The sequence below is a fragment of the Dermacentor silvarum genome, chromosome 7, assembly GCF_013339745.2.
Source record: "Dermacentor silvarum isolate Dsil-2018 chromosome 7, BIME_Dsil_1.4, whole genome shotgun sequence".
Classification (NCBI taxonomy): domain Eukaryota; kingdom Metazoa; phylum Arthropoda; class Arachnida; order Ixodida; family Ixodidae; genus Dermacentor; species Dermacentor silvarum.
Genome location: NC_051160.1, coordinates 102,100,851 through 102,113,626, shown reverse-complemented (window position 1 = coordinate 102,113,626; position 12,776 = coordinate 102,100,851). Strand labels below are relative to the sequence as shown.

General features: G+C 42.2%; 1 protein-coding gene across 6 annotated transcripts in view; it reads right to left on the bottom strand.

Annotated features, from left to right (window-relative positions):
- LOC119458325 (echinoderm microtubule-associated protein-like 2) overlaps nucleotides 1-12,776 on the bottom strand; it is a 153,201-nt gene that overhangs the window by 56,968 nt on the left and 83,457 nt on the right. For all 6 annotated transcript variants that reach the window (XM_037720157.2, XM_049671087.1, XM_049671088.1 and 3 more), the window contains exons 3-6: nucleotides 9,889-9,998; nucleotides 8,415-8,557; nucleotides 5,928-6,116; nucleotides 934-1,002 (exon numbers count right to left, since the gene is read on the bottom strand). In XM_037720157.2, coding sequence (XP_037576085.1) covers nucleotides 934-1,002; nucleotides 5,928-6,116; nucleotides 8,415-8,557; nucleotides 9,889-9,998 — 511 coding nt within the window. The remainder of the gene's footprint in view (nucleotides 1-933; nucleotides 1,003-5,927; nucleotides 6,117-8,414; nucleotides 8,558-9,888; nucleotides 9,999-12,776) is intronic.

The window sequence follows — 12,776 nt, the reverse complement described above, 5'->3', positions numbered from 1 at the left end:
GACAATGCAATCAGAAGCTTGTACTGAACCAACTGGAAACCTTTTACAGTGCCATCCTCCAAATACATGGAAGGGAGCCATGAGAGGTGTTTTTGTGTAGCCCATCTCATCCTCCTCGCTAAGCTACCTCTTTATGGTAACTTAATTTGTATCAATGAACTAACCAAGAGTGGCTCACAATATAGCCTGTGGCAGCAGTTAAAAGCACTAAACTGGGTTCACTGTGTCCTTCTGTCTGTCCATCCATCCAACTCCATCATGGTGATCATTGCCAACTCATCGTTATAGTGTCATCGTTAGGCCTTGGCCTCATCTTCACCCTCATAATAGGATGAAGAAAAAACTAAATTTTGACCACCAGTAATACTGGGATTTTGACTCTGCAGCAGTGTGCTGTTGCAAGTTGGACACAGTAACCATTGCAAGTTCCGTAGGCTTATTGCACACAGCGTTGCCTCGGAGAATGCTGGCACCTGTGCATATATTTCAGAGGCCCCAACAAGCAACACTGTAACGGATAATGACAACACTGTATGCATCGTGAAGAGTCGTTCTTGAGAAAATGGCATCGTCTGTGGCAAGAGCCTGCAGCAGCTGTTAAAGTAAACGAGTTCAGAGCTGGAGGAATCGCTGAAGTCAGCATATTTTTCTTTTCTTTCAGGGTCTAGTATTTTTGTTTAAATCAATTCCGCAGTACATTCGTTACTCGGATGCACAGCTACATCCATCCTACACCAGCCCCTTTAATCCTAAACACTGACCAACACAGTATCCTGCTAGATTACCCACAATTACCTCGTCCACGCCCACAATGCAAAAAACGCTCGGCTGTCGGCACTTGCACTGCCCTCTCCGCGAGCCCTTCGGGGAGCCTTCAGACCAGTCCCGCAGTCACCCCACTCGGATGCAGTCATGCAGTTTGGCAGTCTTTACCCATGTCTATAGAGAGTCCCCGAGGAAGACCGCATGGGCAGATTGTACATGGAACCACTTACAATGCGTCTACATGGGGGCAGGAGGAGAAAAAGAAGGTCAGCAGCAAGGGAAATAAACACGCACATACACAAACGCGCATACAAATGCATACAAAAGTTGAAAAAATATATATGTGTGTGCACAAGTGGCGCTCGTGCCAGGAGAAGCCAGAACTGCCGTAAAGCCATGCAGATGATGTTAAGCGAGAGAATAATGCAAAGTACCGAGGAATGACAGCTGATTTTGTTTGTGCACTAGGACCTAAGCCAACATGTTTCACAGATGCCTGACAAACGTCGAAGCAAGCTTAGAATGTCTGCAATCTCGACAAAATAGCCCACAAAGAAGGTAGTTTAGGTAGATATACATATACATCTCCCATGTGAGATGTACATCTACCTAAACTGATTTTCTTTTGTCATCTTGCATTGGGTATCCCTCGCAAAGTGTTTGATGGGCACTGCACACCTTAACCTATTCAGCTTAATGCCACACCAGAGTTGCTAAGTGCTAGCACATGCAGCTCATTCTATCAACAGCCTTCTCCGGGCACAAAAGAAATGTAGGATTGCTGTATGTGCAGCTATCATAGATGTCGTTATTCTTTCAATGAACAGTCGCAGCATGCTTCTTGGCGTAGTACCAATGAAGCTATAGCAAAAGTACTATATAGCACAACCTCTCTAACTAACAGGTTTTTCAGACTACATAATGTTCCTGAAGCTCTGCACTTGTGCGGTGCTAACAAAAACTCAGCATAAAATATCTGCAAAGCTACTGTGTGTTCTTTCTGCAGTTCCATCAAAAACATTTCAGTGGGGGTCTAGAATACGTAAATTTAGCCAAAGGGCAACTGCAAAGGGCTACCCAGAACTGGCAAGTGGATGACATTTACAAGGCAATTTCAAAACTAGTAAGGAAGACAACAGTGCCAGAAAATGTGTGCCATCTTTAATAAAAGACACAAAATGCATAATTTGGCATGAATCAAACAACCACTCTGGGGCATTTCAACAAAATCAAATCAATGTTCTTGCTACAAAGAGCCTACTAGTGTGAATGCTTGCAGGTGGTCCTAGTGCACAAATTTGTAAATGAAAACAGCCAAGTGAAAAACTAGCCATCCTCTTCCTTGCACTGTATTCAATGTCATTAATAAAACAAACAAGTTATGCAGAGACAAGTGCATAGGCAATGACTAATCGCTTTCTTAAGCCACATTGGACACTGACTGAACCAATTTTGAAAGAATGCGTATCGGGTCCCGAATAAAATTTGTGCAAGACGACCCGATGTTACAAGAATAGTTCTTCCAATGCTGTTCTAAAAGCAAAAAAGAAATGGTGCAAGAAAGGGAATGACATCCATAGGCAAAAAAAATGTTTCATCTCGACACTCCCTAGACATCATGATGCCTTAAAACTAAGCTACGTATAAATTAATTTAGTATTACAAGGAATGATCTCACAAAAATATTATATAAAAAGGCAACAATTTTTGTAAACTAATGGTACGTTAAGCACGATTTCCTGCAAAAAAAAAATGATTTGCAGCGAAGTCAAATCCACATTTGTCAGCCGGTTTTGCTATGCAATCTTGTGCATGCCGGAAAAGTGTTCACTCTCCACTTAGTTTATCCTTTTCCTGCGCCCCCCCCCCCCCCCCTTCTTTTCCAGAGCGAGCAATGAAGTGTTTTCTGCTAAATTTGTATTGCACCATATTTCCCTTGGCGCTATATAAAGAAAAGCATTTTTAAGCCTTGCCGATTAGCTAAACCAAGTTTTGGTTGCACTGACTCATTTTGAGCAGCAAGGTTATGATCATCAAAGGCACCATGATCCTGTGCTTAATGTAAATGCTATGGAAGCTTCAGTGCAAGAGTGAATCCATGCCACGACTTCAGCACACACACACACACATTCACTTGCACAAGAAATTAAGTGTACGGCTATGATCTACATAGATAATTAAGGTTTAAATTCTCAAAGCTGCACTGTGGGCTATGTCTGCTATGTGTGGACCTGAACTTGTTTCTTTTTTTTTTTTTTCACGTTCAGTCCCACACAAGAAGGACAGTGTTATCTAAGGCTGAAAATTAAAGAAAAAGAAAGACGAAATGTCTTACAGCTACCAGATTACCAATTTATAGCTTACGGACTTCAAACGCGTCAGTGGTTATACTGCTAGAACTGTCCTGTGGACGCCTTTTGCATTACACTGTGGAACGAGATAACATCCAGAAGAGAGTCAATGTGTGTGTGTGTCTGTGCAGGCATGGTGTGTATGTACTACCATCACTTTAAGGTTTGTGAACCAGGGTAGCTCTAATAAAAATTTCCTCACGAGTATTGTAATGAGTCACGAGTATTGTAATTTAGTGGCCACCGCATACTTTTCAACAGGTGGTGTTCAAACTGCGCTCTATGAGCCGTGGCTCCTTCAGCATAATGGAAGCTAATGGCACGTAGCATTGAAGGAAGGGGACCAAAGTGTAGGTACGACTCCTACTTGCAATGTGGCTCCCTCATGGTAGTAAAACCGACCAGAAAGTGATGTGCTAACACATTTTTTGATTACACACTTCACGAGTTCATAACACTACAGTAAACCTCTTCATGAGCGGCAGTTTTGTTTGGCCTCTGACATAGTGGTGCTCTACTGTTGCTACAGCACTGGGCGCCACATTTTCCGAGGCCATGATTCTAGTGTAGCTGCGGTCGTCCCCGCTTGTCTCGCAACAACTGGAATCTGGTGTTTACAAGTTGACATGCGCAGCAACCGGCGATCTTTGTTGTGCCGCATTAAATTTATGACGTCAGAGGTCTGCCTCGTTTGAGAGAATTCCAAAACACCCACTCGAAGGTATCAGCCCAGAAAGGCAACGACAGAGAGGGTGCCAGAAACAAACAGTGGAAAAAATGCCCAATGTATTTTTGACACCACCCAGTCTTGGCTGTGAAACTATATACAGTTTCCTCACAGCTACCACAGTCCATAAACTCTTGGTGATGATAGTACATTGGTGCAAAATGCAGAAAAAAAATGCTAGAAGTTCTGCAAAAAACATGCAGTGTGACGGCCAGCATCTGAGCGAGTGCTGCGTGAAAAGCACAAAGCCATCGTTTTTCTCATTTTCAAACTTTCTAAGCCAAGCACAGCAGCAAAAGTGAAAGCCAGTCAATGTGGAGAACCTTGCAAAAAATGTGCACAGTCTGAAAACATCCTGAAGCACAACTATGCTTCTCTAACACCGCTAGGCAATGGCTGAGTCAACGCAATCTTTAGAAATGCTCAGTATGATAGAATTTTTATGAGCTGCTTATACCTACAAGACTGTCTCACCCTGGCCATTGGCAACACTTATGATGTTATATTTGTCGATCTCAACGCAGCTGTCATCTCAAGTAATTCATAAAAGAATTACTGCAATTAGCCCACCGGCAAGATTAATGACAGCATGTAGTGGCGTACACATAGGTACATGTAGTTACTGTGATAGGACACTAATCTGTACAGGTGCTGCCAACTGCACACCTACACTGTATTTGTAGCAGATCAGCAAGAACTTTGCACTTTCTCAGCGGCTAACTGAGAAAAACCTTTTGTAGCGATAGGTGACAGATTACCATATTGCAATGTCACCAGAGTTTCGAAGTGCTTTAGAAATAAGTGCACTACAAGAAATGCAGCTGTTCTCCAATCAGTTCAGACTGTGCAAACATAAGTGCATTGTGAAAGAATCTACATAGCACAGGATGTATGCTACCTACTATACAACAGAAACTATGCTGCACGAGAACATGGGTGATGAAACATATGCAAGGACAACAGGCACGACATCGAACTACTGTGAAGGCTGTTCAAATACTACTTCAACAGCCAAAAAAGGTGCACATGAGTAACATGCTGACAGACTGAATATTATTTGAAACTACAAGATGAAAGACTTTTTCATCCACTAACCAGAATGAACCATTGCAGCCAAGTGAAACACAAACTGGACAACTCAAATGAAAGCTAAAAAATTTGAATATTTTAGATTGGAGAGGTTTATTAATGACACTGTTTGTTTTTTGCTAATAACAAGCAAGTTCAGATCAACCTCATTACTGTTAGATCTACATCAAGCACTATTTTCCAAAGTGTGTTCACGATTTGAATTGTGCAATTGCGTCTCATTTGTTTAAAGAAGTTCACAGTAGTTTAGTAATCTCCACCAAGTTGAAAAAACTTGTTCCTCTAGTCAGTTTAGAGCCTCAAAGGCTGTGATGTAAGCCTCTCGGGCCACGACGATAAGACTGACACCATATTTTGGCAACTAATTTCACTAGCCTAATGCTTACAATTAGTCCTATACTTCTATGTTACCTGGTTGTGTTATGCTTACTGCTTTAAATGTGTAAACGTTGAAAGACTATGACTGCTTCAGGATAACTGCTGGTTGGAAACGGTACCAGAGTCATTGCAGTCTCCCTAAAACGTGCATTGTCTTTGTTCACTATATATAAGTAATCTGTACTCCAACTGCTGAAGAAGACAGCTGCGTACTACTGCCTTTATTACTGGCAAGCAGCCACAAATTTATGAGCAATTCTAAAAGGAGTGACTAAGCAAGAGTAAAAGCTATTGATACCTATTGCAGATTGCAACTGTATAGCAAAAAATTTATAAACAGTTAATCATAAACAAAAATCAAACGATAATGTTCAAGCACGCGATTAACGAGTCGGGATGTTTGTATTTCTGTTGCCACATCTTGCGATTTGCAGGTTTCGGAAGTGAATGGGTTACACACACTGAAGAAAGAAAACCGAAAAATTCGGCTAAGCAAAGCTAAAAAAGAGTCAAACTATGGGAGACAGAAAAATGACCAAGCACCAACAAACGTGCTGGCGCACAGCTCGCAAAATGCCCGCCAGAGTGGCCAGCTTGCAAGAGGCCACCGCTTGTACCTGCTGGCAGTGGCAAAGTCCTGGCTGCTGCAGCTGCTGCTCCACCGCTTCATGGCGGACAGGTTGGACGTGGAGGCCGAGATGTGGCGGTTCGGGGAGGGCGTCTGCCGGGGCGAGGGGGAGCTGCGGTAGGACGAGGGCGCCGGAGACGGAACGGGCGACGCTGACGTCGAGCTCTGGCCACCCTCACTGGGGGGGGGGGGGCAGGGAGGCAGCGAGCAAGAAAAGCAAGGCATAATGATAATAAGCAATGTGCAGATAATAAGTAATAGCGCTTGTGTGTGTCCCTTCCTGTGTCCTGTGTTAAAAATGTCTCCGCGCTAAAACACTATATCAAAGGTGCAGAAGTCGACAATCAGAAGCAAGGTTGACAATAAAACGAGTTGGGTGGATCGACAGACAAGTGCAGAATCAAGAAAACAACATCACAATCACTTACACTAACAACTAAACATAGCTCTGTTTAGACGGTAGCAGATGAGTTCAGATGGATAGTTTAGGTTTGGTTTAAAGCTTTACATGGAACGCGGTTCTTAAATACTACAACACAGGAATTTCAAAGGGCAGGTGATGATGAATGTAATGTACTGAAATTAGGAACCATGTTCTTCTGGACTTCTCTACATGGCCGGAAAAGTGCAACTACGACAGGAAAGCCTCCTGCTACAAGGCTCTTTACAGCATCTTAAAACAATGACGTTATGAGGGTCATAACACACCCATAACATTGCAGGCTTGTCAATGTCTGTCTGGGTCTGGCCAATCCTGCTTTAGCACTTCACCTCTAAATCATGCTACAAGTCAGCATACAGCAATGTCAGTGCTGTGATGATGCAAAGGAAAAGAGGCCATGGGGTTCTTAAGGATGTCTGTATCTATGAAACAATTCCAGTAATTTTCAAGAAACTGGCGCGAGACGCTTAGTTCGATTGTGGTAATGCTAGTCATTATCACAGTAGTTACAGGACATAAGCCAGGTGACCCTATATTGAATGCATTATAATGTAGGGGTTAAATTACCTTCACACGATACTCGACACATCATTGCAGGATGCCTACAAAGATCATCGTACAAACCATGTGCGGCAGAACACACATCTTCCTGCTTACCGTATTTTCATTACCCTGCATGCAAGTGCAAAGAAACAGACAATAGTGGGGCTTCAGCAACAGAGGTTACATGCATATATACGTAGTACTGTAGCACATCAAGTTTGAATTGAAAAATGGTGGATAGAATGCAAATGTTTAGATACGGAATACACTTGACAAGGATTCAGTGTTTTTGTTATAAACCGGGAAAAAGAAAGGGGGGAAAATGATGAAAATGCAAACTTTTTTAAAGATGTCACGAATTTTTTTTTTTAATTAGCATATTTCTTCGAACATTTCAAAGCGTATGTAACATTGAAGGTACAGTTGCTCAGACACAACGGATTTATCCCACCACTTAATCCATTGTTTAAAACTCCTCAGCAACTTCTGTTAACAGATGACTCTCAGTGCTACTGTAATTCTGTCGTATGATTGTTCTCTAATGAGCCTTCGTGCACTTCCTTTTGTTCAGGAAAGCCAATAAATCAATTTAACCAAGCACCCTGTTTGAAATTAGCTGTCTTCAAAACACATTGAAATTATCAGACCAGCCAATATTTTCAGCTTTTTTCATGCTAATTGAAATTTTTAACTACCGGAGTTTAAATTTGAGGAAACTGCAATCCGCAGCACACCTGTGTGTGATTTCTCTGCACAACAGAGAAATAATAAGAGAGTATGAAAGCATACCCTCTTGTTTGCTCGATGCAGCAATGAATCTCAAATTATTATTTAATGCAGCAGCTGCCCTGACCCCCCTACAGAAGAAAGTGGAGAGAGCACTGCAGTCAGGGCCAGAAGGTGTTAAGAGCTTCATCATGACACCACTGATAATGTTGGCCTATAATCATAAACTGCCCAGAATGTGTTCAGAATAACCTTCTCAAGTTAACTGCCAAAAGCGGTGTAACAACTACATTCACTACAGGACCACCTCTCCCCAAATATAAACCTATGTTGTCAACCTACACAAGTTAGTTCAAGTTCTGCTGCCCTCTAATCCCAATCGCCTCACTGCTGAGCGGGTCACAAGATGCAAGCCAATTGCCATTTTCCTTCTGACCAGTAAGATACATCATTGCTTCACTTACAGACTTTGGTTGGACGCCTTTGTTGCATTACAACCTGAAGAAATCAAACAATTTATCTCTACAACTTCCAGTATGGTTATTCTTAAATTAGTTGCCGCTGGACAAACTGTTTCCCATTTTGTATTAACGATGCCCACTTCCTTAACCCTGCCACTCCATCCAATTCCCTAATGAACCCAACTACTTTTTCCTTTCTCTCAGTGTCAAACTTGCCTCTCTATAGGAGCATGTACAAGAAATGTGCTGCACGCAACAGGCATCTGGCACAAACTGGTGATGCTGGTTCGTGGGCCCCACACACCTGTGCAGTGAACTGGTGGAGGCAGTAGGAAAGTAGCTGAGTCGGCGCTGGGGTGCCACCCCTGGCGAAGTGTGCGTCGGGTGGTGGTTGCCATTGTGCGGCGTCACCCCGTCCGTGTAGGACGATGTGGAACTGTTGCTGGCCTGCAGCGAGAAGACGGCAGTTGTGCGGTGCATCAGAAACCATTCAGTCAAGTACAACTGGCACAATAGCTAGACATACAGCACAGGAACATGAGATGCGCAGGAGAAGACAGACGTAGCAGAGTTGCAAGAAATGATATCACAGAACAGCAAAACTTTTCTAACTTGGCATGTAACTCTAGGGAAACATGTATAAGAAAACTTAAACAATATTGCTGTGTGTGCCCAACTGTGAATCTTCAAACCCTTTTTTTTTTCACTATCTTGCTACTAGAGGGCAGTTTTGCAGTGAAAATGCCCAACCAACTTCAAGAATACGTACAGTACACTCCCTTTAAGACGAATTCTGTTGAGATGAACTCAGTCATAAGCAGAAGAGTTCAGGGGCGACTGCATAGCTTTCTATACATTCAGAGCACTTCTGTACAGCTGAGCGCCTTCTGGTAAGACAAGAAGATTTACACTTAGGTTACTTAGGTTCCTCTTAAACAAAGTCTATGGCACACTGCTTAACTGACCTAACTAAGAGGCTTTTGGCTTTTTATATCACTACTACACTTGAATTTGCTATGTCCTCACGAAATGAAGTTCATTTACTACAGCAAAACTTAACACCAAGAGCTAATACAATCTGTAAAAAAAAAAGTATTACATCCATTCAGTAAATGATAAATTGTGAGTTACACACACGGAGAAAAGTCTGTAATAACGTGTGCTTTGCAGTTTTGCTAGCTAAGCAGCTCAGCTGGATGTTTTTCATTGAATTTCAATGGAATTCCTTTTCGGCAGAGCTTTGGTGGGCATATAAAAAATTTAAATATGTAGTAGATTCTACCTTAGTTTGGGTGCTGCTTTAGTGAAACCTTGCAAGAAAAGTCGCAACAATGGACCTAGCATATTCTTAGCATAGAAAAAAGGGGATCTTTTTTTTTCTTCAGTGTAGTGAAGCCTGTCTCATCTTTTTCAGTGGCACCTATGAAAACCAGCAATGCAAATAAACCGAGATCATGTATGGTAGGTAATGGACTCATGATCAGCAACATGCATGAGTGAATTCACAGTTGATTCACTATTTTCACCCCATCATGCTCTTTCATTCGCTATCTGTTGTGGAAAATGTGGCTGCACTGTATCCCCGAGAGAGATAGGAAAGGCACGAAGGTTAACCAGATTGAAAGTTTGCAGTCTGCTACGCTGCACGGGTGGGGGGTCAAGGAAAAATGGGTTAAAAAATGGAAGAAAGAAAAAAAATAACATAATATACTAGTGACGTTCACTGAAAGACATGTAAAAGCAGGCGACTTCATTTTAAATGACTGTGGACACCCTACCTGTCTGTGAAATGTATGTCGGTTCTGGACGGCAGCCGGGTGCTGAGGCAAGGACGGCGACACCTTGGTTGGCGTTGTGGCATGGCTGTTGGAATTTGTGATCACCGGAGCTGCAGGGAGCGAGGAAACAAGTCCAGCAGTGCCCCATCAATGCTGGCAAATCCTGGTGGCATTCAAGCCAATCTAGTGCAGCACCAAAAATGTGCACTCCCACCTAGCTCTAACAGTAAATTTGTATGAAAGATCTTTATCTTATAACATTTGCGTGCTTCTTACACTAACCTCTGCGACAGAAAGAAGTTTAGCCAATAATAGCGCTTGTTACATAAGAGCCACACATTGCCCACATAGGCAGCAATATAGTGTACAGCCATTTTATAAGTCATAGACTACATGTGCTACATAGACTACATGTGGCGACAATAGGTTGAGGGGGAAAAAGCCATGCTGCAATGGCTTAATGCTGCTTTTATCCCTCCAGACCCCATAAGGGAGTGTTTAGGCATACGATGCAATGTGCCACCTACTACCACGATGAAGTTACACTACAGGTCGCATGCATACACACTGGCACAGCAGCAGGTGTGCACCACAACCTAAGTGGCATGTTTCTAGTACACTAAATCATCAAACTGTGCAATGCGCTATGATGGGACTCTCTGTCATTCAGCATGTTCAAACAGAGGTACTTACTATGGTAGCAAAAGTTCAAAGGCTTAACTGTTCGCGGCCAGACTGGATATCAACCTACATGGTGGTGCTATATATGCTCCCTGACTGACCCCTATGCAAACTGCACCCCTATAAAAGCCTCAATTTTCACTCAAATTTCACCCCCGGGTGGCATTAAATTGTGCAGTGTACTTCACCTAATATGCCACTTGAATAATGTACTTACCCTGTTTTGTACAGAATAAGTGAAAAGTACATGTGGTCTGTGTCGAGGCTAAAGAAAAAAGCATAGACTTTCCTACAAACTGAATGGTGGCACCAACCATGACTGTTACTGCAAAATGCAGTGTGCACCGAGTTTGATGGTACCATTGACAGAGGGCACCACTGTTCCTTGCATTGACATAAATTATTTTTTCAATCTCACATCACCACAGATGATACATCATTGGTATTTGGGATGAAAAAGGCAAATATTGTGTCTAAACACAGTAGTAATTGTAATTCCCTGTAAAATACCAACTCCATGTGAATTTCAAGCGCAATTAAATGCATCAGGGTTTTGCATAAAGAGTGATGTATATATGCATGCCTATCTTACTTAAGCGACATTCTGTACACTGTTGGATCAGCCTAGGGTTAACCAATACAGAGAGCCTTAAAGTCCTACGTCCAGCCTGGTTGTGACTACCTCAACCTGGAAACTTTTGAAGCAGAGAGTATGCTTGCAAGCATCTATGGCTAAATTCATAGCATGATCACAAGTAATATAAAAAAAAGTGTTGCACAGAAAGAGACAAGTGCTTTTAAGCATGCCACACTGAAAGATACATGACAAAAGCTGCTCATCATTGAAACATCCAATATGCAACGTAATCAGCAAGTGAAATTTACTTCTTCATTGTTATTAACTGCTGAAAGCAAAATTTCCTCACGGTGCTCATACAGGTAAAACACAAGCAAAATACAAGCAATGAGAAAATGCTTACAATATGCGAAACACAATGGCAGTCACGGCACACCAAAAACAAAAAGCATCAGTGGATGACGAAAACAAACTGATAATGCATGTGGCCAAAGCATGTTATTGACCCCTCTGATCAGTGTACGATGGCATGCAAGCGTCTGGCAAGCTGGCCGCAAGTTTACTTACCATCTTCAATTTCCAGGGTGGGATTCCGATTGCAAGAACAGACAAAATTAGAAAATTTATTTTCATAGACAGTTGTGAATGGTAACAAAGACTTACAACGTTCCGCAATATATTACGCCTGACCCACAGCTATTCTATATAACATTTTTCTTTGCTATCATTAGGGCTGAGCATCAATTCAAGGTTTTTAACCCTGTTAGTCAGCAGCCTTAAATTGACTAACTGGATAATGTAGTTTCTCAGGTAAACCAAATTACACGCACAAAATCCAAAAGCAGAACTAATAACATTTTCCACTGGGCAACCACGGAGAAGGTGCTTTTCACAGAACAACCACTTTTCTGTCTGTAAACATACGCTGGGCTTACAGTCGTTATCGTCACATTTTTCTGACAGTCCTCCCAATGTAAGAATGTGCCAACTGAGCTCAATACTATACTGCTTTTACAGAAGGCAGGTAAGCTGAATATGAAAACCACTCGGAGACAGACACAAGTTTCAAGAGAGGATGCTGGCTTCATTTGCGTCATAAATGAGCATGTCTGCCTCATCCAAGTCCAGTGACTTCAAATAACCATCCAGTTTAGGAGAGTTGGACGCAGTCATTGCACATGGCCCAAAGCATGGCTTGCATGCCGAAAACGGCAGGGGATAAATGAATGACACGAAGAAAAGGACGCTGACAAAAGCAAATGCAAGCTCCCAGCTTGGTAATTTGGCTCGTTATAGTATAGTTACAACCAGTCTGTGCCGTTGTCCTTTTCAGTATGTCCTCCAAATAGCCCATTCCATTGTAGAACAGCAAGTCCCATCCCAACAACCAGCCTAAGAACAACTACACAACAACATCAGTAATTTTTGGAGTTGATCTAGCCCATGCAAGTAAATTGCCAACCTTTAATAAAACTGGCACCAGCTGCCATTGATTTCAGCACAGCGAAATGTTAAGCATAATTTCATCTTCAGTGTGCCATGTCAATCATGCGACAAACTACAAAACACTTAATGATTATATAAGTAGCAATACAAGTAAAAAAAAAACAGAAAGCAAGCACCAAAAACA